General features: G+C 41.4%; 1 protein-coding gene across 6 annotated transcripts in view; it reads left to right on the top strand.

The window, feature by feature from the left end:
• The window catches only part of PGPEP1L (pyroglutamyl-peptidase I like), a 29,110-nt gene extending 3,690 nt beyond the window's left edge, over nt 1–25,420 (top strand). For 2 of the 6 annotated variants that reach the window (XM_081291215.1, XM_081291218.1), the window contains 4 exons: nt 2,431–2,528; nt 16,907–17,029; nt 18,300–18,526; nt 19,200–25,281. In XM_081291215.1, coding sequence (XP_081147341.1) covers nt 2,431–2,528; nt 16,907–17,029; nt 18,300–18,526; nt 19,200–19,428 — 677 coding nt within the window. In that variant the 3' untranslated portion in view covers nt 19,429–25,281. The other 4 variants (XM_081291219.1, XM_081291216.1, XM_081291220.1 and 1 more) reach the window with 3 other exon arrangements.
• Nucleotides 25,421–25,960: the final 540 nt, after the last annotated feature.

Raw genomic sequence — 25,960 nt, 5'->3', positions numbered from 1 at the left:
AAGGCTAGCCCAGGGCTTTCACGGGCCGTTGGGAGTCTGCAGCCAGTTCTTGCATAGACGGCACTTCCTCTGCCAAGTGTGGGAAGGGCCCGCACCTTTCTGCTTCCTTTTGCAGTCATAATAATGGAAAAAAAGCCATGCTGCAAGATGTGGAACCCAAGACAAGACACCCAACTTTTCTGTGCCTCGATTTCCTCATCTTTAAAGTGGGAAGGTCCTGATGGCTAAGAGAGTTAACACATGTAAACCCTTTAGAAGAAGGGGGCACATTGCCAGTGCCCACATATATCATTCTCCATTACTACAAGGCTCTTTTATTAGGGATCTTGGCTGTAGGGGAGTGAAATGTGAACAAAAGAGGGGATTACTTGGGAGGCTTAAGGCTCACCAGTAGGGCTGGAGAACGAGGGCAGAAACCCATGAAGGCTGGGAGTTTCCAGAATATGGCATCAGGATGGCAAACCAGACACTCTGAAGGGTCTTTTCCCTTCCCATTAGCTGAATGAGATAGAACTTGTGTGCACTACCGGGGGAGCAGAAAGTCAAGGATATCACTGAAGAACAAACATGTCCCCTCCTCAAGAGCTGCAGGCTGAGGGGAGAGAGAGGTTAGCACACACAGGAAAGGCAGGTGAGGACACATTCCATGATCAGCACAGTGAGGAGCAATGGCAGCCAGAGATGAAACACAGACTCCACCTTTCAGCCACAGGGGACTCTGGGTATCAAGCACCCCTGACTATTGCACAGCCTTATGCAGTTTCTCTTGAGTATTTTAAGCCTCAGACTTTCATGGAGATTCTTCAGAAAACTTGGAATGGAATCACCATTTGACCCAGTCATCCCACTCCTCCACATATACCCAAAGACTTAAATAAATCAGCCTACTATAGTGATGCAGCCACATCAATGTTCATAACTCAATTCACAATAGCAAAGCTATGGAATCAACCTAGGTGCCCTTCAATAGATGAATGAATAAAGAAAATGTGGAATCTATACACAATGGAATATTACTTAGCCATAAAGGAGGATGAAATTATGTCATTTACCGGTAAATGGATGGAACTGGAGACTATCATGCTAAGTGAAATAAGACAACCCTCCCAAAAAACAAAGCCCGAAGGTTTTCTCTGATATGCAGATGCTGACTCATAATGGGTGGGGGGAGCCGAGGTTCACAGGATTGGAGTGGGGGCATGGGGAGGATGAGAGTGGAGAAGACAGTAGAATGAATTGGACATAGCTTTCCTATGTTCATATATAAATACACGATCAGTATAACTCCACATCATGTATGACCATGAGAATGGGAATTATTTTCCATGTATGTATGATATGTCAAAATACATTCTACCATCATGTATAACTAAAAAGAACAAAATAAATAAACCTCAGACTTTCTGCAAATGAAGATGAACTAAATGTCAGTTTCTAATCCAGTATCACCAGATATACAAGTCAGCAAAAGATTTTAGAACCTCATCCTCAAGCTACCAGAAGGATTAGAAAATAGCGCAACTCTATATGAAATATTTAAAGATAGAGTCACAAAAAGAAGAACAAGACATGATGGAGAGATCACATAAATTGAAAAAGGGAATGAGACAAGTTATTGAAATTAGAAATATAATTGTTAAAGTAAAAACTCAACAGATGACTTATTTATTTTAAAAACTCACTATTTATTTATTTTAAACTATTCCTCTTTGCATTTCACACCATCTTCTGGGACCATTTCCTTTCCTTCCAAATACACAACCTTTATGTGTTCCCTTTAAACTTATTCTATTTCCAGTTTAGAAATAGAATAAATGAAAGACACCAGACACACACACACACACACACACACACACACACACACACACAAAATATGTCATATGATTCTGTTTACATCTGTCCAGATTGGGCAAATCTATTGAGATGAAAAGTAAATTAGTGGTTGCCTAGGGTAAGCAGGGGACAGTGTTAAGGGGGAATGAAGAGTGATGATGGATGGAAATTAGGTTTCTTTGGGGGTATGAAGAAAAGTTTCATGCATTTATTGTGGTGAGGGTTACACAAGTCTGTGAATACACTAAAAACCACTGAACTGTAGACTTGAAGTGGGGCAAGTGTATTGTATGTGAAATATATATATATATATATATATATATATATATATAGAGAGAGAGAGAGAGAGAGAGAGAGAGAGAAAGAAAGAGAGAGAGAGGGGAAGATGTTTACTTACACAAATATATACATACACAAATTTTAGATGCATACAGGACACCAAGCACACAAAGTCACAGTAGACCAACGCCAAGACACATTGTTATGAAGATATCCAATATACAAAACAAAGAGAAAATATTAAAAGCTACAAGAGAAAGGAGGCAGATTACATTCAGGGGTAAACCAATAAGGTTAACAATAGATTTTTCATCACAGACGCTGAAAGCAAGAAGATCCTGGAACAATGTATTTCAAACACTGAAAGACAATGGATGCCAACCAAGAATTCTGTATCCAGCAAAATTAAGCTTCAGGTACAACTACGAAATACAAATCTTTCATGATAAACAAAAGCTAAAAGAATTTGCAGCCAGAAAACCAGCACTGAAAAGCGTCTTGAGCAAAACACTACACGAGGAAGAAATGATAAACAATAACCAAAACCATCAGTGGGAAGTGCCTCGGTAAAGACAGAGGGTGGGGGGAAAGCTAAGCATGGAGAAACAAACTAAATTAGAAGAAAAAAAAGATAAATAATCAAACATGGCAGGAAGTACAAACCATATATCAATAGTAACTCTAAACGTTAATGGCTTAAACTCTCCAATAAAGCGACATAGGCTGGTAACATGGATTAAAAAAACAAATCCAACAATATGCTGCCTCCAGGAGACACATCTGATTGGAAAAGACATACACAGGCTGAAGGTGAAAGGTTGGGAAAAATATACCTCGCACACGGTCCTCATAAGCAAGCAGGGGTGGCCATCCTCATATCGAATAAAATCGACTTCAAGACTAAGTTAATCAAAAGGGATAAGGAAGGACATTATATACTGTTAAAAGGAACCATTCACCAACAAGACATAACAATTATCAATATTTATGCACCAAACAATGGTGCTGCCACGTTCATAAAACAAATTCTCCTCAAGTTCAAGCATCAAATAGAACACAACACAATAATTATGGGTGACTTCAACACACCTCTCTCACGACTGGTCAGATCTTCCAAACAAAAGTTGAATAAAGAAACTATTGACCTCAATATCACAATCAATAACCTAGACTTAACTGACATATATAGAATATATCAACCATCATCAAGTGGATATACTTTTTTCTCAGCAGGACATGGATCCTTCTCAAAAATAGACCATATATTATGCCATAGGGCAACCCTCAGTAAATATAAAGGGGTGGAGATAATACCATGCATTTTATCTGATCATAATGGAATGAAACTGGAAATCAATGATAAAAGAAGAAAGGAAAAATCCTACATCACATGGAAAATGAACAATACGTTACTGAATGATCAATGGGTTACAGAAGACATACAGGAGGAAATCAAAAAATTCTTAGAGATAAATGAAAATACAGACACAACATATAGGAATCTATGGGACACAATGAAAGCAGTTTTAAGAGGGAAATTCATCGCCTGGAGGTCATTCCTCAAAAAAAGGAAAAACCAACAAATAAATGAGCTCACACTTCATCTCAAAGCCCTAGAAAAGGAAGAGCAAAACAACAGCAAATGTAGCAGAAGGCAAGAAATAATTAAAATCAGAGTGGAAATCAACGAAACTGAAACAAAAGAAACTATTGAAAAAATTAACAAAACTAAAAGTTGGTTCTTCGAAAAAATAAATAAGATCGACAGACCCTCAGCCATGCTAACGAAGAGAAGAAGAGAGAGAACTCAAATTACTAACATACGGGATGAAAAAGGCAATATCACAACAGATGCTAAATTAAACAATAAGAAAACAAATAACCCAATCAACAAATGGGCCAAGGACCTGAACAGACACTTCTCAGAGGAGGACATACAATCAATCAACAAGTACATGAAAAAATGCTCACCATCTCTAGCAGTCAGAGAAATGCAAATCAAAACCACCCTAAGATACCATCTCACTCCAGTAAGATTGTCAGCCATTATGAAGTCAAACAACAATAAGTGCTGGCGAGGATGTGGGGAAAAGGGTACTCTTGTACATTGCTGGTGGGACTGCAAATTGGTGCGGCCAATTTGGAAAGCAGTATGGAGATTTCTGGGAAAGCTGGGAATGGAACCACCATTTGACCCAGCTATTCCCCTTCTCGGACTATTCCCTGAAGACCTTAAAAGAGCGTACTACAGGGATACTGCCACATCGATGTTCATAGCAGCACAATTCACAATAGCTAGACTGTGGAACCAACCCAGATGCCCTTCAATAGATGAATGGATAAAAAAAAATGTGGCATTTATACACCATGGAGTATTACGCAGCACTAAAAACTGACAAAATCATGGAATTTGCAGGGAAATGGATGGCACTAGAGCAGATCATGCTTAGTGAAGCTAGCCAATCCCTAAAAAACAAATACCAAATGTCTTCTTTGATATAATGAGAGCAACTAAGAACAGAGCAGGGAGCAAGAACAGGAAGAAAAGATTAACATTAAACAGAGACATGAGGTGGGAGGGAAAGGGAGAGAAAAGGGAAATTGCATGGAAATGGAGGGAGACCCTCATTGTTATACAAAATTATATATAAGAGGTTGTGAGGGGAATGGGAAAATAAACAAGGAGAGAAATGAATTACAGTAGATGGGGTAGAGAGAGAAGATGGGAGGGGAGGGGAGGGGGGATAGTAGAGGATAGGAAAGGTAGCAGAATACAACAATTACTAATAGGGCATTATGTAAAATTGTGGAGGTGTAACCGATGTGATTCTGCAATCTGTATTTGGGGTAAAAATGGGAGTTCATAACCCACTTCAATCTAATGTATGAATTATGATATGTCAAGAGCTTTGTAATGTTTTGAACAACCAATAAAAAAACAAAAAAACCCAAATATATACATATACGGCAGTTTAGAGACAGATGAAGAGAAATTAGTGAACTAGAAGACATATCTGAAGATGTTACTCAATGCTTAAGTGGGCAAAAATTAAGACAGATGGATTAGAAGGACAGAACAATGGGAATGGATGAGAAGCAATATTACAAGAGATAATGGTTGAGGATATTTCAGAACTGATAAAAGATATGATGATGAAGCACAAAACATACCAAACTAGGACAAAGAAGATCTGTACCTAAATACATCACGGTAAAGCTGAAGAACACCAAAGACAGGAGATGATAAAGTACTCAGAAAAGATGAATCACCTATAAAAATGGAGAGTCTAAGCCAGGTATGTTGGCACATGCCCAGTGACTTGGGAAATTCAAAGCCAGCCTCAGCAACTTAGAGAGGCCTTAACAAATTTAGTGAGACCCTGTCTCAAATTAAAGAAATAAAATTAAAAAGTTCTGTAGATGTGGCACCAGGTTCAATTCCTGTTACCAAAAATAAATAAATAAATAAATAAATAAAAATAAATAGGCCTGAAGTTGTAGCTTGTTGTTAGAGCACTTGCCGTGTACATGTGAGGTAATGGGTTCAAACCCCAACACCACATAAAAAAATAAATAAATAAAATAAAGGTAAAGTGTTCATCTACAGTGAAAAATATTAATAAATAGATGATAGCCTTTAGTTTACTAAAGGGAAATTCTCAAAAACAACAATAAAAGCAAAAATATCAGTTGAGTAGTAACTTCAAAATGATGAAGTTATAACTACCAACAAGAAATTTGTACCCAGCAAAATTATTTTTCGAAAACAAGGATGAAGTAAAGACATTCTCATAAAAAGCAAACATCAAGCGTTCATTCTCAAAAGGACAACATTAAGGAAACATATAAAGGATGTGTATTTGGAAGGAAAGAAAATGGCCCCAGAAAGATGGTGTAAAATGCAAATACGAATTTTAGGAATAGTGAGTTTTTAGGTAAAATATGTATTCATATTATATAAAATAATAATAATAATAATTGCTAATTTTCAAGCTTAAAAAAAAAGGATTGACCTGGGTTAAGTTGTGGCTCAGTGGTAAAGTGTTTGCCTGGCACGTGTGAGGCCCTGTGTTTGATCCTCAACACCACATAAAAATACATAAATAAATAAATAAGGTATTGTGTCCATCTACAACAACAAAATTAAAAAAAGAGACTGACCTAAAATATAGGGCTATGCCGGGTGGTTTCACCCAATTCTTCAGCCCTATGTCCATCCCATCACGGCTGACCCTCTGCCACGAGCTCATATCCATCATCTTCGCAGCCTTCCTGGTTGTCTCCAAGACACAGACTAGTAACAGTCTCCTTAATCTCCTTGCTCACAATGCACCATAGAGTGGTGATTGGAACAGGGGCCTTCTTAACAGTTGAAGACCCACAAGGAGCACTATCAATAATGGCATCTGGAGCAGCAGTTTCCCAGGCTGGCTGGCCCAAGCCCAGGCTTCCAGTGCTCTCTGCCACCCCTGTTTGTCTTCCCCACTGGTCCCTGCTATCAACCTTCTAGTTTCCCCCTCTTTGTGCTGTTTTTTTTTTTTCCCCTAGGCAGAGTCATTTGTGACCTCTTTGCTATCAATTTGCAGGTCCATTCTCTCTAGTCCTTCACTAATATGTCTGTAGTCTCTATTTGGATTCTGGTTTAGGACCTCACTGGTAGTACCCACTGAATGTGCTGGCATACCGCCACGGTGTCCATTAGCCATCTAAGTGGATGTATTAAGATAAACTCCCAGCTAGTTTATGGACATACGTTGACCCATTATACAGATACAGAATTAGGCTGAGATGCACTAAACAATATATGGAAAGTACACAGCTCCCTGGGTAAGCACTACTGTGTGGGCAACTGCATCAACATATCCCCATCTCCACAGAGGGGTTAGCTGGATACATGTGTTCTAGGGGCCATGTGTTGACTGGCTACATGAATGGACATCATTCTTTTCTACCTTATTGCCTTCTGCCAGCAAAAATCAAGCTGGCCAATGTCATGGGGGACAACTAAGCAACATTTAATGAGCACTTACTCTGTATCAGGCACTGTAAATGGGAATGCACAGAATTATGGATAGTAAGGGAATATTTAATTCTACATTTGCAGTATTTCACTTAGAAGAATGAAGTGAGTTAATAACAAATAATAACTTGAATGAATTTTTGTTGTGGTTGTTCATAAATGGGAGAAGAATGTTGAAAAACAATGGAAAATGTAGGAAGTTAATAGAAATGCTGAAAATTTACAATGAAAAGAGGCATTTCCCTGGAAACTTCCAGACGAATGACTTGATTATATTTCCCAACAATGTGTAAAGCTGAAGAACACCAAAGACAGGAGATGATAAAGTACTCAGAAAAGATGAATTTAACAATGAGGGCTCCTGTGGTGGGCATCCTTCTTTCCCCAAGCTCAAGTTTTATGTAGCTATATGTGCACTGACTGCATCACTACCCATCATGATCCCCTGACTCGGTATACTCACATTTTGGAGCTAGTACTACCTCATATTCATTCAAAAGAAATTACATCTTCAGCTTTTCTAGAAGTGCTTGAGGAAATAAAATAAGAATATACCATGGACCAATTTAGCCAAGATGTTTTATAACTGCATTTAAAATACACACAAGTGCAAGGGCCAAGAGGTCAAGACTCTTGCCAGATTTGATAAACTTGATATGCAGAGTAATTCCTCTTTACCCCAAAGATGAAGTGGCCTCATCTTTCTTACATGTTGCTTTAAATGAGAACAACAGCAGTGATAATGATGAATATAAGGCGGTGAACTAGAACAGTAAATTAAGTATCAATCTGATGAATGCTTTAAGATGAAGGATGGGGCCGGGTGCAGTGTGCCATGCTTGTAATCCCGGTGACTTGGGAAGCTGAGGCAGGAGGATCCCAAGTTCAAGGCCAGCCTCAGCAAATTAGCAAGAACCTAAGCAACTTATCCAGACTCTGTCTCAAAATAAAAAATAAAAAGGATTGGGGATGTGGCTCAGGGATAAAGTACCCTTGGTTTTAATCCCTGGTACCAAAAAGAAAGAGGAGGAGGAGGAGGAAGAAGAAGAAGAGGAGGAGGGTGGAGGGAGGAGAGGGAGGAGAATATGGACCCCTTTCAACCCCCCCCCAAAAAAAAAGACATGAGGATGGTTCTTGGCTTAGGGATGGGCAAGTAACTGCATAGCTTTCCTAGTACAAGTGAATTAAAGTTAATTGTTTCTCTCTCTCTCTCTCTCTCTGTGTGTGTGTTTTCGAATATGCTTGCTCATAGACATGCTGGGGATTGAATTTACAACTTCACGCATGCTGAGCATATGCTCTACCACTAATATACATCCCAGCCCCAAATAATTTCTTCCTCTTCTTTTTTTTAATATTGTTTAGTTGTCAATGGATCTTCATTTTATATTTATATGTGGTGCTGAGAATTGAACCCAGCGCCTCACACATGCCAGGCAAGCACTCCACCACTGAGCCACAATCCAGCCCTCAAATCATTTCTTTTGATTCATTTTTATTTTCTTTCTGAAGAGGGTCTCTGTTTTTCAGTTTTACTGTTGCTGTGACCAAAAAAAACTGACAAGAACAATTTTAGAGGATGAAAAGTTTGTTTGGGGCTCATGGTTTCAGAGGTCTCAGTCCATAGATGGTTGACTCCATATCTCTGGGCCCAAGATGAAGCAGATGGAGGGCTGGGGTTGTGGCTCAGCGGTAGCACACTTGCCTGGCATGTGTGAGAAACTGGGTTTGATTCTCAGCACCACATATAAATAATTATATAAAGGTCTATCAACAACTTAACAACAACAACAATTATATATATTTAAAGAAGGGCATGATGGAGAAAAGTTGTTCAGAATATGTCCACCAGAAAGGAGGGAGAGGGAAAGAGGAAGGTAAGTGGAAGTGCTCAACTCATTAGAGACAAAATACATACCAAAGGCACATCCCAGTGAACTACCTCCTCCAGCCATGCCTTACCTGTCTATAGTTACCCCCCAGTCAATTCATTCAAGTGGATTAATGCAGTGATAGGTGAAGGCTCTTATAACCCAGTAACTTCACCTCTGAACTTTCTTGTGTTGTCTCATACAAAGCTCTTGTGTTGAGCTTTCAGAGGATAACTCATATCTAAACCATAACTGTCTCTATTCTTCCTACCAAATACCAAGATAGATGACATACATTTTTTCAATGTAGTCCAGAATGGGTTTTGACTTGTTTTCTTGATAAAAGCAAGAAGGCCTGAGATTAAAAATAGCAAAGGCGAGGATGAAAGGAGACTCCTAGCTGCTCTACAGAGATTTTGCTGATGGTAACAGCCAGCCCAGTGCCATCCATTTCCTGAGCAGCCACTTCAATGGATTGTCCAGACATGGTCCTCCAGGTGTGGATAAACTGAACTCACTTGAACACTTTTCCCAGGATTTCTTGTATCTTTCTTCTCCACTTTGGTCCATGTGGGGTATGAGTCCATTTTATCCATAAAAAAACAAGTAGTCACTCACATTCATGCTAACTCCAGTTCAGCATGATAGAGGACTGTTCCTCCATTCTCATTCTGAGATGACACAAGAATCCACAAGAATATTGGGGCAATGCCTCCCTGATCACTAAGGGCCCTCTGCCCTGAGGGAAATGCACAGTTCCACATTTCATTTTCCATCACTGTGTGTTCAACTGTGTCGAAAGTTAGACTAAGGTATATACTTTTGAATTAATTGTTCTTCTTTGCCATATAGAAGTCTCCCACTTTATCTGCTGAGGATATGTTCCAACATCTCCAGAGGATAACCAAAACTATGGATAGTACTGAACCCTGTATTTACGGTTTATTCCTATGCCTAATACCTCTCAGAAAGTTTAATTTATAAATTAGGCACAGTAAGGGGTCAACAACAATAACAATAAAGTAGAACAATTATGATAATAAAATTAATAATAGAAGTTATTTAAAACTTATGAATTGTTTATTTCTGAAATTTGCCATTTAATATTTTTTAACTAAGACTGACCCTAGTTAACTAAAACTGCAGATAATAGGAGGATATAGAATGAATCTGTGCATGACCTCCTGTTCTTGTTCCCACCACTCAGCATATTTCATTGACTTGAAGAACCACTTAAAAAAATGTTTGGGCATCCTGACATTGCATGGATGTCATAGTCAACTGCATCTTACCCTTTGTCATATTTGAGCAGTACTTTTAGTTAATTAATTAATTTGGGTACTGGGGTTTGAACTCAGGGGCATTCGGCCACTGAGCCCCATCCCCAGCCCTATTTTGTATTTTATTTAGACACAGGGTCTCGCTGAGTTGCTTAATACCTTGTGTTTTGCTGAGGATGGCTTTGAACTTGTGATCCTCTTCTCTCAGCCTCCAGAACGGCTCAGATTACAACTGTGTGCCACTGTGCCTAGCTAGTACTTTTACTTTACTACTGATTCATACTATAAGGCTTGGCATTCCGTCTCTGGGGCTTAGATTTATTGAAATGTGTCAAGTCCTTGCTGAATTACTCCATCAGTATGGGAAACGTTCCGAACTGCTTATCTTGCTTCGTGGAGACCAGGCCGAAGTCTTGAGGTTATCAGAGCTCTGTTTGTGTTGCTCTAAGTGTGATGAATATCCACTGCTGCATACACAGTCAGCCATCAGAGGAAAGCCCATAAATAGGCATGGGAATCATGCAGGTGACTTAGGACAGCAGAATGTCAGATTGGAACTGGGATTCAAAGGGCAACTCTTTGTTCCTTCCTATTCTGGACCAAGCTTTTTGGGAAACAGATAAGAAAGGGAAGGCTTATTAGCACACCTTTTCTCCACTGCACCCTCACACTACTTACGTTAGAAGCATGTTGCAAATCTTGAAAAACATCAGATGCCACACTTGGGATTCTAAAATCTCAGAGGCCCACCTACGCCTGCAGGCTGCGAGCCAGATTAAGTACCATGAAAAGTCCTCAGCCTCTTTGATGACATCTGTAATCAGGCATGATGACTCTGTACACCCTGAGACAGCCACATAGACTGCTCCTCTCTGAGGTGCTCTTAACTCTCCTGGCTTGAAGCCCACCCTGAGCCCTTGTGGTCAAACACTGTGCTCTCTCTCTGGGTAGGCAGATGTGCATGATGCTGTGTTTCCTGTCTTGCAGGTGTTTGCAAAAAGATTCAGACAGGGACTAATGAACCCGAGGTGAAACTCAGGCACTGTGTCCCCGAGAGATGGATAAATATTGTCAGGAGCCACAGATGCATTGGGGGCATCAGCCCTCAGCCAGTATCCTGCTGGAACCGCTGCCTCTTCTGCCCACTTATAAAACTATTTTTGTCCTTTACCTATATATATTTTTTAAAATATTTTTTTAGTTGTAGATGGACACAATACCTTTATTTTATTAGTTTATTTTTATGTGTGCTGGGATTGAACCCAGTGCCTCACACCTTCTAGGCAAGCACTCTACCACTGTGCCACAACCCCAGCCCACCAATATGTTTTTATTCATTCTAATTAGTTATACATGACAGTAGAATGCATTTTGACACATCATACATAAATGGAGTATAACTTCTCATTTTTCTGGTTGTACATGATTTAGAGTTACACAGATCATATAATCATATATGCACATAAGGTAACAATGTCTGATTGATTCTACTATCATTTCTAACCTCATACCCTCTCCCCTCCCTTCTGTCTAGTCCAAAATACCTCTATTCTCCCTCTGTCCCCCATTGTGAATTAGCATCCATATACCAGAGGAAACATCCGGCCTTTGGTTCTTTGGGATTGGCTTATTTCACTTAGTATAATATTCTCCAGTTTCATCCATTACCTGAAAATGCCATACTTTCATTCTTCTTTAAGGCTGACTAATATTTCATTGTGTATATATGCCACAGTCTTTTTATCCATTCATCTGTTGAAGGGCACCTAGGTTGGTTCCATTGTTTGGCTATTGTGAATTGAACTGCTATAAACATTGATGTGGCTGCATTACCTTAGTATTCTGATTTTAAGTCCTTTGGGTATAAACCAAGGAGTGGGATAGTTGAGTCAAATGGTGGTTCCATTCCCAGTTTTCTTTCCAGAGTGGTTGCACCAATTTGCAGTCCCACCAGAAATGTATGAGTGTACCTTTTTCACCACATCCTTGCCAACATTTATTGCTACCTGTATTCTTGATGATTGCCATTCTGACTGGAGTGAAATGGAATCTCAGTGTAGTTTTGATTTACATTTCTCTAGTTGCTAGAGATGTTGAAAATTTTTTTCAGATATTTGTTGATTGATTGTATTTCTTCTCTGTGAAGTGTCTGTTCAGTTCCTTTGCCCATTTACTGGTTTTTTGTTGTTAAGTTTTTTGAGTTATTAATACATCCTGGAGATAAATGCTCTATCTGATGTGCTTGTGGTAAAGATTTGCTCCCATTCTGTAGGCTCTCTATTCACCTCACTGATTGTTTCTTTTTGCTGAAAAGAAACTTTTTAGTTTAAATCCATCCCATTTATTGATTCTTGATTTTACTTCTTGTGCTTTAGGAATCTTGTTAAGTAAGTCAGTTCCTAAGCTGACAGTGGGAATTTGGACCTACTTTTTCTTCCATTAGATGCAGGGTCTCTGTTCTAGTGCCTAAGTCTTTGATCTACTTTGAGTTTTGTGCAGGGTGAGAGAGAGTTTTAATTTCATTTTGCTACATATGGATTTCCAGTTTTCCCAGCATCATTTGTTGAAGATGCTATCTTTTCTTCAATGTATGTTTTTGGCACCTTTGTCTAGTATGAGATAACTGTATTTATGTGGATTTGTCACTGTGTCTTCTATTCTGTACCACTGGTCTATATATCTATTTTGGTGCCAATACCATGCTGTTTTTGTTACTATGGCTCTGTGCTGAAATTTTTTGGGGGAGGTACTGGGTGGGGATTGAACTCAGGGGCACTGGACCATGGAGCCACATTCCCAGTCCTATTTTGTATTTTTTTTAGAGAGAGGGTCTCACTGAGTTGCTTAGTGCCTCGCTTTTGCTGAGGCTGGCTTTGAACTTGCAATCCTCTTGTCTCAATCTCCTGAGCCACTGGGATTATAGGTATGTGCCACAGTGCCCAGCTGTAGTACAACTTAAGGTCTGGTATAGTGACACCTTCTGCTCCACTCTTCCTGATAAGGATTGCTTTGTCTATTCTGGGTCTCTTATTTTTCCAAATGAATTTCATGATTGCCTTTTCTATTTCTATGAAAAATGCCATTAGGATTCTATGAATAATTGCCATTAGGAATTGCATTAAATCTGTATAACGCTTTTGGTAGTATGGCCATTTTAACAATGTTAAATCTAACCTTTATCCGTATTGATAGAATTTTATGGAACTTTAGAAGTCCTTCAGATATGGAAAGAGTAGGCTTAGTTACAATCCCAATTTAATTTTTGGTCCTGTCTACAAGACAGGGGTGATTTATAGTGGGGTTGGGAGGGGAGCATGTGAAGTTTAGATGAACTCTAGATAGGGCAAAGGGGAGGCAGGGGAAGGGAGGGGATAGGGGGTGTAAAAACGATGGTGGAATGAGATGGACATAATTTCCCTGAGTACATATATGAAGACATGAATGGTGTGAATATACTTAAGAAAATACTTGGAGACAAACACTCTAGAAAGATAGAGGATTGGGAAATATGTGGTTGATGTCTTTCATTCCTGAATCTCTAAGGCAAGACTGATCCACCAGTTTGGAAGAGTGGCTTAGAGGACACACCTGTGGAGAATGGAACTTTGACATTGCGAGTGTAGAGTGGTCTTTAATCAGCATTCCAAGATCCCCACAAACAAAGGGAGGGCTCTGGTCAGTCTTTAATGGTGAACGTTTATGGAAGCATCTCCTTTGTGCCTATTTCTGCAACTCCTCCTTTTCAAAATGTGCCTTCTCTGGACCTCAGTTTCCTCATCTATAAAACGGGGACACCATCCTCAGGAAGATCTTTGGGAGATGCTTGTATAGTGCCAATATGAAGTAAGAGTTCTCCAGGGGCAGCTAAGATGATCACCAGACTATTTTAGAACCAGAAAAATAGTACATGCATGACCATTGTAAAAAAAAAAAAAAAAAAAAGCTTACAAGTATAGAAAGAAATGAGCATCAGCCTTAACTCTGCCCTCAAGAAAACCATTTCAGTATGTTCCCATTTCCATTAAGGGCTAAAGGAAACAGTATGAAATTCTCATTGTTTTACTTATTCTATCTTGGAATTTCCTTGCAAAGTCATTTTTTTTTTCTTTTTGGGTACCAGGGATTGGACTCAGGGGCACTCTACCACTGAGCCACATCCCCAGTCCTATTTTATACTTTATTTAGAGACAGGGTCTCACTGAATGCTTAGCACCTCACTTTTGCTGAGGCTGGCTTTGAACTCATGATCCTCCTGCCTCAGACTCTCGAGCTGCTGGGATTGTAGTCATTTTAATGGCTGTGTTACACTCCAATGATGGCTATCTTATACTTCATTTCACCTTTTCCCTCTGCAAGGTCTCCCTTCCCCCGCCAGTGGGTGCTGGGCATGGCAGCCAGGGCTTTGCACACGTTATACAAGTGCTGTATCTTCGAGCTAAATTTCAGTTCCCAAACATCTTCTCTTTCCTCCTCCTCTTCCTGGTAAGCCCTACTGTCTCTGGATTTAGCTTCTCTCCTCACATGGAGCCCCCAAGCCTGGATGGTACTGGAGGTCAGGCGTGGGTCTCAGCCATACCTGATGGCTCCCAGGTCTTTTCTGACCCAACAGGTAAGGGGAGTACATGATCGCTCCCTCTTTCCTTGTCGCCTCCCACTATATCCACTCAAATCCTCAGCCATAACGCCACACAGAGGGCATCTCACCCACATGCAGTGACAAATGGATTAGGGGTGAAAGATGAATGGAAGGAAGGAAAGGAAGGAGGGTCAGGAAAGGTGAGAAGGAGGAAAAGCTGCAAAACTAGGAAAGAAGGGACGGAGGGAGAGAGAAAGGGAGAAAAGGAGGAAGGAAGAGGAAGAAGGAGAAAGCAAGAACAGTAGCAAGGGAAAGAGGGAGGAAGAAAAGAAGGAAGGAAGGGAAGTTTTCACACACAAGCCTCACTCTTCTGGCTCCATGGAAAGTTCTTTCACTGGGCAACTCCTGCCAGTTGTCTAAGTCCTAGGTAGCCTTCTCTGCCCCATAGCCCTCGGCCTTCATGTCTTGCTCAGTCGTCACAGGGACCCTAGGAGGGAGGTACTGTTACCATGTTTCACAGATGGGGAAACTGAGGTTCAACAAACTCCAAGAGTTTGCCCAAACTCTCTCAGTAGTGGGTGGAGGCAGGGAGTTCTGGCTCCTTCTGGCCCCCCGTCTTTGTACTCAGCCTTCTGCAGCCCAGCACTGCCTGTGTCTACTTCATGCTTCTCCTCTGAGAATGTGAACAGGCCCGGAGCAGAGGAGACACTGCAGGCTCTTGGGAGTTTTTCTGGAACCTCTGAATGGAGGAATACCTCCATGCATCCTGTGCCTAACCCCACACTCTCATTTGATAAGGGAAGAAGCAGATCTTGGAAAAACAGCAACTGCTTCTCCACACCAGCTGGTGCCACAGTTCTGTGGATTTGAACAAATGCAGAGAGCAACTGATGTCTTCCTTCCTTCAGCTCCCTTTGAGAAACTGCCATGTGTTTCTGGTGACCAGATTTCGGAGGTGGAGGATGGAAGAGAGGAAGAGAGAAAGAAACAGAAAGCCAGGTTTCCTCTTGTCCAGGACCTTTGCAGCTGTGGGGTTCAGGTTTTCTGGAGGCTTTGTGGCTAAAGCAATGGGCTGGATTTCACTTTGGGCCGGAGGTTATTCCAGGCTCTGTCTCTCCTCGAGTTAGCATAAAAGATTGCAATTCTAGCTGAGAAAGTATGCCAATTCGGAAGGCACAAACCCATGGCTCTCTCCAATTCTGTGCAGAACCAATACTCCCTGTGCTGAAACCACCAGCTCTTCTCAGCAGAAATGGTGGTGGCAGCCAACAGCCTGAAGTCTGTGCAGAGTGTTATCACTGCTTCTGACAGGGCTCATCAAATTCTAATAAATGCCACTTTCAATAAATCCATCTTGCATGAATTTCTCAGATTAATACAGGTTCATTATAAACACTGGTCCCTTCTATAAAGTCCCACCTATGTGCTGCTAGTCACTGTGCCTAGTGAATCATCTCATTCAATGTTCATGAAAATTGTGAATCATTTCATGAAAACCCATCTGACTTTCAATTATCCCCATTGCACAGATGAGAAAATTAAGGAACTCCAAAGTTAATAGTATGCCTAACTTACTGGCTGCATGGTGGGAAAGCCAGGTTTCAAACTCAGGTCTTTCTGACCTCAAAGCCCATGCCATTTCTTGCAAACATTTGGGTGGCATGTGTTCCTTCTCCCCAGCATCATCCTCCCAATCCAGGCTCAGAATGACTGCCAACTCTAGCTTATTTTAAAAAATGCCACTATCTGCCATGCACAGTGCTGGTGGCCTAGGACACCAGGTGTATGTGGGGGGTGGGGGGCCAGGAGACAGAATTTCAAGAGCAGGAGTTTCCAAATGAGGCTGCGCCTAGGTTCTCTCTATGATTACAAGCTGGGAAAGTTTCTTCAATATTCCAAAGCAGACTCTTAACACTGCATGAGCTCCTTGAGGGCAGAATGCAGGCCCACAAAGGATCCCTGTAAGTGGGGCCCAAGGGTTCGAGTTATAGGGACTCCCCTTTGTCCTCCATCAACTAAGTTAAAGCCAGTCTGCTTCTTTCTACAGGAGCTCTCCAAGTTGGGCCTGGGGACTGATATGGCAGTGGAACTACGAACTCTGCAGTTGCCTGTAGATTACAGGGAGGCAAAGCAGAGGGTCACCAGAATCTGGGAAGATTTTCAGCCACAAGTAAGTGATGGCTAGAGAGGCAGTGGGCCTTGGAGGCTGATGATGTAGGGGAGTACAGAGGTTATGAACTTCCTGGATCCTGGTGCTTGGATTGATGGCTGATGTGCAACCTGTCCCCAAGTCCCATTCAACAGTGTGAGGTCCTGATATTGTAAGAGATAAACCCAGCCCAATTCCATCTAACAGTAAGTTTCTCGGTTTAAGCTGAAATATAGAGTAGGGTCCGCCTGGCCCCTGCACTGGGGATTGAACCCAGGGGCTTTTAGCCACTGAGCCACATCCTTAGCCCTTTTTAAATATTTTATTTAGAGACAGGGTCTTGCTGTGTTGTTCCGGGGCTTGCTAAGTTGCTGAGGCTGGCTTTGAACTCATGATTCTTTCGCCTCAGCCTCCAAGCTGCAGGGATTACAGGCTTGCACAGCCAAGCCTGGCTAAAACAGGTCTTAAAACCAGGAGAGAAAGGAGAAGAAAAAGAAATGGAACTCAAAGAGTTTCCACCTAAGGAAGAGGCTTAGGTTGGGCCCCACACATGCCCATTCAGGGAAGGCTGGTTTGAGGTTGGACATGAAGTAAAGATCTCCTGGGCCTGGAAGAGTGACTGGGAGTGTGATCCACCAAGGGAAGGCTTATTTTCAAACCTATATTCTCAACCTATATCAAACTTAATATTTCTAAACTATATTATCTGAACATAATTACTTGGTACAAATACCCTGGTACAAACAGCCCTCCCCCCAAAGACCATAAGATGAAGTTAATAAAACATATACCATCACACTGTTAAGGCAATGCCCCAAATGTTTTGATAAAATACTCAGCAGCTATTTTTGAAAAAGGAAAAATAATCAGCTCAAATAAATTCTATCAAGATTTATTGGTCTGTTACTAACTTCCTTTATTAAAGTTTCATTAAAAAGACGTATGATTCCACTAAAATTCTAAGCTTCTCCTATGGTAATCTTAGATAGTAGCTTCCTCCTCCCCCCACCAAAAAAAGAGAGAATGAATACATTACTATGTAAGTATATCTTGAAATGTAAAGGTATTTAAATATAAATGCAGCATGATTTCTAGTCAGCTAACAGCCCGCTGCTTTTCCTTCTACTTGTATTAATTAGAGGACATAGGCAGGGGATTGTGGGTTTTCTGGGTGGATTTGAGGCTTGAGATAGTTTGCACTGGGAGCTGGGGTCTCCCACAGCCTGGCCCTTCTGCATATCTAATGACCTGGTTTCTTGTGGTGTCTCTGCTATTCCATGTGTTCACACAGCTTGCTGTGCATGTGGGCATGGACACCTCTGCCAAAGTGATCTTTCTGGAACAGTGTGGCAAGAATAGAAGTTACCAGGATGCTGACATCCGGGGCTTCCGACCTGAGGGCGGCGTGTGCCTACCAGGTGGCCCGGATATGATTGAGTCGGTGATCAGCATGAAGGCGGTCTGCAAGAACCTTGTGGTGGAGGATGTTGACGTGGCCTATTCCCGAGATGCGGGCAGGTACACTTTGCAGAAGCGTCGAGTGAGCAAGGGGAGGGAATGGTTTTCAGAGTGCCATCTCTCTCCTGAAGGGAGAGAGCCATCCAGTTGGCTACTTGATCACCCACCCCTTTGCTGCAGATGAGCACAGCTTGGTTGCTCACACCCTGGCCTGAGGTCTTATTTCCAGGACCCCTCCCTGTAACACAGGCTTTGGAGCATTATTACAGAAGAGATGGAAAAGCAGGTTTTGAGAATCATGTATATTTTGTGGATGTTTATATATATATATATTTTTTTTTTGGGGGGGGGGCAAAATTCTGAGTTTATTTGGCCCCAGATAAAGATTAGTTTACCTTTGCATCTCCAAATTCTGATCTTGGTTGGAATTTTCTCCCTTCTCCAAGTAATGAATAGACAAATGACTCAATAAAGACATGAATGATGGAGAGATTTACTGGGTGTTTTGGATTAGTTAGTTGAAAGTCTGGTCATTTTCTCTTAATCACTTGTTGGTCATGAGACTAGAAATCAGTTTCTAATTCATTCCAGCCTCATGTTCTGAGGCAAGAAAACTCAAACTTAAATTTCCCCAAGTGGTGGTCCTCCCTCATGGTTTATTGCCAATTCTGTTTACATTCTGTGGAGTTAGAGGTTGGTATGAGAAATGATGTGGAAATTCATGTGGATGCAGGTACGTCTGTGATTATGTCTACTACCTCTCTTTGCATCATGGAAATAGGCATGCAGCGCTCATCCATACCCCTCCGCTGTCACACTGGCTCCCTGCCAGCCTGCTGGGAAGAACCTTGCAAGTCATTATCCAGGAAATGCTGGAAGAGACTGGGAAAACCCAAGCTTTCAACATGGTTTGCAGAAAACCGAACAGCCAAAGAAAAGCAACTAGGGGATGTCTGCTTTAGAGAAAATTAAACGTTTCAATGATGTGTGTAGAGTTCAATTGTGCTTTGAGAAGCTTTTAAAAAATTGCTTGTAAAACAGTTTACACAGAGGGGAAAAATTCTGAATTAGCTCAACAAAATCACAAAGTTATTTTATTGTCAGAAGAAAAAAGAACTCTAAAAGGCAGACATTGCACAAGGGATTAACTAAGTTCGGTTATGTTTTTCATGGCTATGAAATCAAATCCTAGCATTTTTTTCTTCTAAAGGGCACAGCAGTGGGGCTGTATGATTCTGCCAGATTTCCAAGACCACAGACCCACTTTGCAGAGGTCATGGGAACTCAGGTGCAGCCACTGTTCTAGGTGCCCTCTGCCTGGCCTCCAAACAACGCACCCAGGCCCATGAGCGGCTTTAGAGGTACTGAGTTGCTGGTGTTTGGTTATTTCCTCTTTTGGTGCTCATTTTAGCCATTTTTAAGTATAGTTTAGTGGCGTTCACTACACCTACATTGCTGTGCAACTATCACCACCATCTATTTCTAGATCTTTCTCATCATCCCAAATAGTACCCATTAAAGACCTCCTACCTATTTCTTTCCTTTCCCCACATTATTTTTAGCTCTGGAATGTCCCTCAAAGTCTCATATGTTGAAGACATTGTTAACATTAGAATCCTCTGCCACAGAGTCATACAGATCAAACCTGCCTTGGCCTGACTTTTGTCAGTGAAAGGTCTAGAGAAAAGCCTACAAATCAGTCAAAAATGAAGTACAGATTTTATATTATATGTATTCAAATTTTCTTTTCTTTTTATAGTTTTAGTTGTAGGTGGACACAATACCTTTATTTTATTTTTATATGGTGCTGAGAATCGAACCTAGTGCCTCACACTAGCGCTAGACAAGGGCTCTACTACTGAGCCACAACCCCAGCCCTGTATTCAAATTTTCTTCCAGCCAATTTAATGGAGTGAGAAAGAGTAGCTTTCCTGACTTCACTGGCAATTTGCATCCTCAGAGGGCTCAGCTGTCACAAATAAGGCAATGCTTTCTTAGGGAACACTTGCAAGTGACATGTGTAAATATACACGCTGCCACACAAGTGTGGTGATGCTTCCAGAAGGGAGGAAACAAAACTGAAGTCAAAAAGTGCATACAGAATTTTTTTTATTTAACTTAAACCATGTAGTACTTTAACTACTAGAAAAAAGCAGAGTAAGAGAAACTAAAGTTGCCTTAGCTTCAGCCATTCAAAATAGACAAAGTTTCTTTTTTTCCCCCATAATGTAAAGAATCCAGAGTATATAGATAACAGGAATAAATTCTTACAACAGAATATACAAAAGCATTTTGAAATTTTTTTCATCTACTGATTTTTTTATATAAACAGAGGATTTCTTAGGAATAATTTATACACAGAAAGTCATTTTATGTAACAAATTGGCCATGTTATTACCTTTTTTTAAAACTTTTTTAGAAAACTTTTTAAACAAGAAAACTCAGAAAATGCATTATTTGCGATGCATCCATTCCATCGCGCCTTCTGGTTTTTTGTTTGTTTGATTTTTTAATTCCAGAGGTAGACAAACTCTGGCAAACCTCTCACCTCAACCTCACTGGCTTAGAAAGCAGACAGGTGTTTTTGCCAGGCATCTGTTCACCTGTGGATGTGTCTGCACAACACCAAACATCCAAATCAGAAGCTGAAAACAAAATCAAATGGTTTCTGGACCTTTCTCCTATGGAGTGCAAAAATTCCAGATGTTTCCAACAATGGGGATTTTGTGGAGTTGTGTCGACATGACCAATTATTATTGGGAACTAGAGGACATGGAGTCAAACTTAAAAAAAAAAATATTGGCGTGTGCTATACTTTTTATTAAAAAGAATTTGTTCTGTATGGGAAAAATGTATCTTCGGTGTTCTGCCTTAAATAAAAATAAATAAGGTCTCTTCCTTGTTAGAACAAAGCATTCATCATAATGTGAGGCACAGAAGCAAATGGACTGTGCGCCCCAGAATCTTTTGTGTGATCACTGTGAAAACCATCTGCAGTGCCCTGAAGTCCTTCTATCTGTATGGCATTGCAGAACAAGGCAACAACCATGCCAGTTAGCCAGATGCCGCAGTGTCCTGCCCAAAGGGGTGGCAACACCTCTGCTATTTCCATGGCCAATGAGGATCTTTTCTTTCCATCTGTTAAGGTCACTACACTCCAAAGGGAAATAAATGACCAGTAAAAGATCCCCTACCCAACCAGAGGGTTCTAGAAGACCAAGATACTGAAGATACAGAACTACTTTTGAAATCATCATCATTCCTTTGTTATATAGGGCACAAAGCATGGGGGGAAAAGAGGGTGAGCCATGGCCTGGGTCCAGGAAAATCTTTTTTTTTCTTTTTCTTTATTTTTTTATTTTTAATTTTTTTTGGCATATTGTAAAGCTAGCTAGTAAAGAGGTGTCCTAAAAAATGGATCACAAACACACATTTGCACACAGAGAGAAAAAAAAAGTGTCTTTAAATTATTTTTAGCAATTATAAACTACAAACATTTTATAAAATTATTCTATGTTCTTAAAAAATGCAATGAAACATTTAATTAGTTCTTGTAAACCAGATCTTCGTCAACTGACTACCCGTAATCTACTGGACTTAAGAGCCCTATTGGAAACACTAATGAGTGACTAATTAAAAAAATGTTTACTGGAAAGATGCGGACACACAAATGTGGACATACAAATAAGTGATTATTATGTTCTTGCAGAAACAAAATAAAACAAAACTCTAAAGTCACACCCCAGAACTGACAACTCAACTGGTGAGTGTGATATAGTTCGCATTCTTGAACAATGTGATTTAACTCTGTAGGTTTCCAGAGCAGGATGTTAGGTTTATTTGTTGAAACCAAATGCCCATGGATGACTGTTGAGCCTGGATGTGGTCTGATACCTTCAAAAGGCATCAAGTTCAAAACACTGCCCATGCTTCTTCCAAAGCCCTGTACCCTTCTGCCCGCAATTCTTCTCTTCATGTCATGATCCCTGTTAACAATGGTTTCCTAATGCCTGGTCATTCCACCATTGAGGAGCGTTCATTTCTCTAAATGACCAACTAGTCATCCAAGTTGGAGGCCAGAAAGAAAAACTTCTGGCTTATTCAAGGTCTGTATCTTCAGCATCTCTGGCAACAGAGGTTCAATCTAAACAACATCCTCTCTTGAAGTTCTCATTTGTACCACCGACTAGTTCAGAGTGGAGTAAGAAAGTTTGACTTTCATCACTGGTTCTTAAGGAGTGGATCTCTGGTCCAAGTCTCCCAATGCTGCTTAGCCCAGGAAATGAAAAGACAGCTGACAAACACAAAAGTAACATTAACGAAAGCACAAACCCCAAACCTTAAGTGCGTTACTGGGACTGCTGGAATGGGCCAAGGCATACCATGGAGTGTTACTGTCAACTGGAAGGTGCCTACATTTTGGAAAGGAGTTGCCTTCAACACTGTCTGGTCACCCTAAGCAGACTCAGAAGTGAGAGCTGAGCACTGGGGATGAGCATCTTAGCCTTCTCACTCACCTGAGTCAGTGTAACTTGGCCACCATGGCCACCAGTCACAGAGGTGGACTGCTAAGAAAGAGGCTTTGGTGGATCAGACTGGCCTACTATTTGGCATCATACATGGCTCATCGATCTGTTATCCCAACCAAAGCACAGTGCCACATATCAAGCATTTTGCCATTTGGTGGTTTCCCAATAACCACTTTTCTATTTTATGAAGCCGCTTTTCCAACCATTGAAATGTCGTCCCGAGTCACAAGAAACAGGATGGAAGGAGAGGCCGGTGATGGCCACGAACACAGTCTTCTATCTTCCAAGAAGGAAGCGCTTTCCAACTGTGTGTCAAACATCATGACATCCCATAAGGAGAACTGGCATAGTCTGGGTCTCACACAGCTCAAGTTCGCAATGTCTCTAGAATATGCCAACTCTTGTTGCCTCAGGGAAGGGCTGTATGTGAGAATGTCTTAATGCTCACATTAACGCAGTGATGTGCCTCAGTGGTTCACATTACTTCAAGCAGTGTGAGCTGCTGTCAGAAGGAGGTTGCATGGAAAATGCCACAACTCAGCTTGATAAGATTATTTGGAGCACACAAAAGAGAAAAATCGAGAAGAGGTGGGAAAATCAGCATAAAATTAGGCTAGAACTGTGGATATATGATGCCTTGGTATAGTCAAGGTGGGTGGGTTGGTCCAGTAAAATGACTGTACCATCACACAAACAAAATTTTCTTTTATTGAAGTGTTTCTGAAGCATTTGTTATGATGGGCACTACACTGTAGTGTTTTCTCTCTACTTAAAGAAAAACCTCCTACATAATACAAAAACAAATGACACCAACAACTTGGACAGTTTAAACAAAACCCTTACAACCAGCTGAATGATCTGTAGAAATCCAGTTGCGGAAACCGGTAAGTATGTGCAAAAGAGAGGAGAGGCCACTATTCCAAGGGGTCACCTACAGTGTGGAAGAAGAAAACCCTGATCAAACAGTATTTATCAATGATCTTAAGGTCCCCAGGAACTTGGGAGACAAGGGTAGTGTTCTAGCAGGAAGGAGAAGGCCCCTGAGCTTAACTGTACATACTGGAACTGCTAAGGAGCTGCCCCCTCTTGGACAAAACTACCCACAACGTGTTTCCCAGCTGAAGTCCCCAGTGCCTATGAGCAGCCGCTGGATGTGGAGAGTGCACCATCCGCCCGTGAGCAGCAGGATGACGGGATGGACGGAGGTACATCCCTGACCAGATGGGAATGCCACAGAGGCTGGGCCTACCACTGGCTTTCTCAGCCCCAAGATTTGGTATGTCTGTTTACCCCTGGGGGAAGAGGAGATGAGGGTAAAGTTGAGAGCAGTTTGCAGAGGGGAAGGGGTTTTGCCCCTACCACCCTTTCTGTATCAGATGGGTGGTAATGTCAGGAACCTCTGCATTCTGGATCAGAAGGCCAAGCTCTCAAATTGTTGATGTGGCTGCACCCTTGAATGGAACAAACCCAGCAGCAGAAGCAGCATCAGTGGTGGTAGCACATCCCTGCCTCATTGCAGGCCTCACTGGAGCAGGTGAGGGGAACCAACCAATACCCCACACGTGCACACGTGGGATTCTCACAGAATCAACTGTGTGGTGTCGGGGGGCACCTTCCTGTTCTCAGCGACTGGAGAACACCTGCTTTCTCAGTGATGAAATGTGTTGGTCATTCAACATGTATAAAGTAGTTTTGTTCCAAAGTCATCTAACAGGGATGGCCAGGTGGCCTCCCATGGTGTGCTCTTGTTATCTCCTCAGGGTTGTAGGGGCTGCTGGGCTGAGAGTAGGACAATCCTAATACCTCCCAACCTCTGAGGAACCAGGTTAGGAAAAAAGGAAAAGCAACATGAGATGAGACATCTCAGAAAAAGGCAAGCCATTTGAAATGAGTGGAGAGGTGAGTTAGTGTTGTTTTGACCCCGGAAAACAGCCTGGCCTCTCTCCCTGCATCACCTGGGTGTGTGGCCTGTGGCATGGATGAGGTTACCAGTATCAACGGCCTATTGTCAGGTGCTGAGAAATGTGAGATGTATTGGTTTTTTTTTTTTCTATATACACATATAAAAAAATAAGAGTGAGGTAGATAAATGTTTGAAAAACAACAACAACAAAAAAAGCCCAAAATCAAAAAACTGTCCCATCTTACACACACACACACACACCCTTTCCTCAGTATTTAAATTCATAATGGGGGCTTCTCTACAGTGATTAAAACTGGTATCACAAAATAAGTTAAAAGAAAACTCCTACATATAATACCTTCTTGATAATCTTTTTTCTTTTTTTTTTTAAGGAAAAACACTGCGGGACAGAGGCTAGTGAAAAAGTTGTGAGATTGAAACTACTGACAAGCAAAAATGCACTATAGACTTTCTTTTTTTGTGTTTAATCTCCAGTCACAACTAGCAATCATCATCTTCGAGTTTTGTTCTTACTCATAATTTAAACATTTCCATCCCAGAAGCAACTCTTGTGCTGTCATCACTCTGGTGAGAAGTGCTAAAAAACTAAACAGAACAAGACCCCCGGGCTAAAGGACTGGGATTCCTGGCCAAGGAACAGCACACCAGCGCCAGGGTTCTGGTCCCCTGGGAAAGAGCAAAGGGCTGGGACTGCCACAGCACTGGCACTGCCCTGACCTGGCACTCAGGCCAGCGGACCTGGTGATGTGCTTGTACACACCCCTGAGGATGCTGTCCCTGGGCCAGCTGGGATGCCGGGGTCCTGTTCCCTGTCAGTGTGGGGGAAGTCCCTTAGGATGCTCTGTTTCTAGAGACAGGTAGGTCGGTATGGTGAGGGTGGTGGTGGAGGGTAGTAGAGGGGAGCCTGTTGGGCCACACCCTGCTGCACCCTGGGACTCAGCAGCTGTTTTCTGTGGGATGGAAGGATTAAATATCCATTAAAAAAAATAGTAATCCAAATGCCTAGTGTCTGCAGTTAGAACTGCTGTTGTACCCAATAAT

This window comes from Spermophilus citellus (assembly GCF_964194105.1).
Source record: "Spermophilus citellus genome assembly, chromosome: 4".
NCBI lineage: Eukaryota > Metazoa > Chordata > Mammalia > Rodentia > Sciuridae > Spermophilus > Spermophilus citellus.
This window is presented reverse-complemented; position numbering and strand designations above follow the sequence as displayed.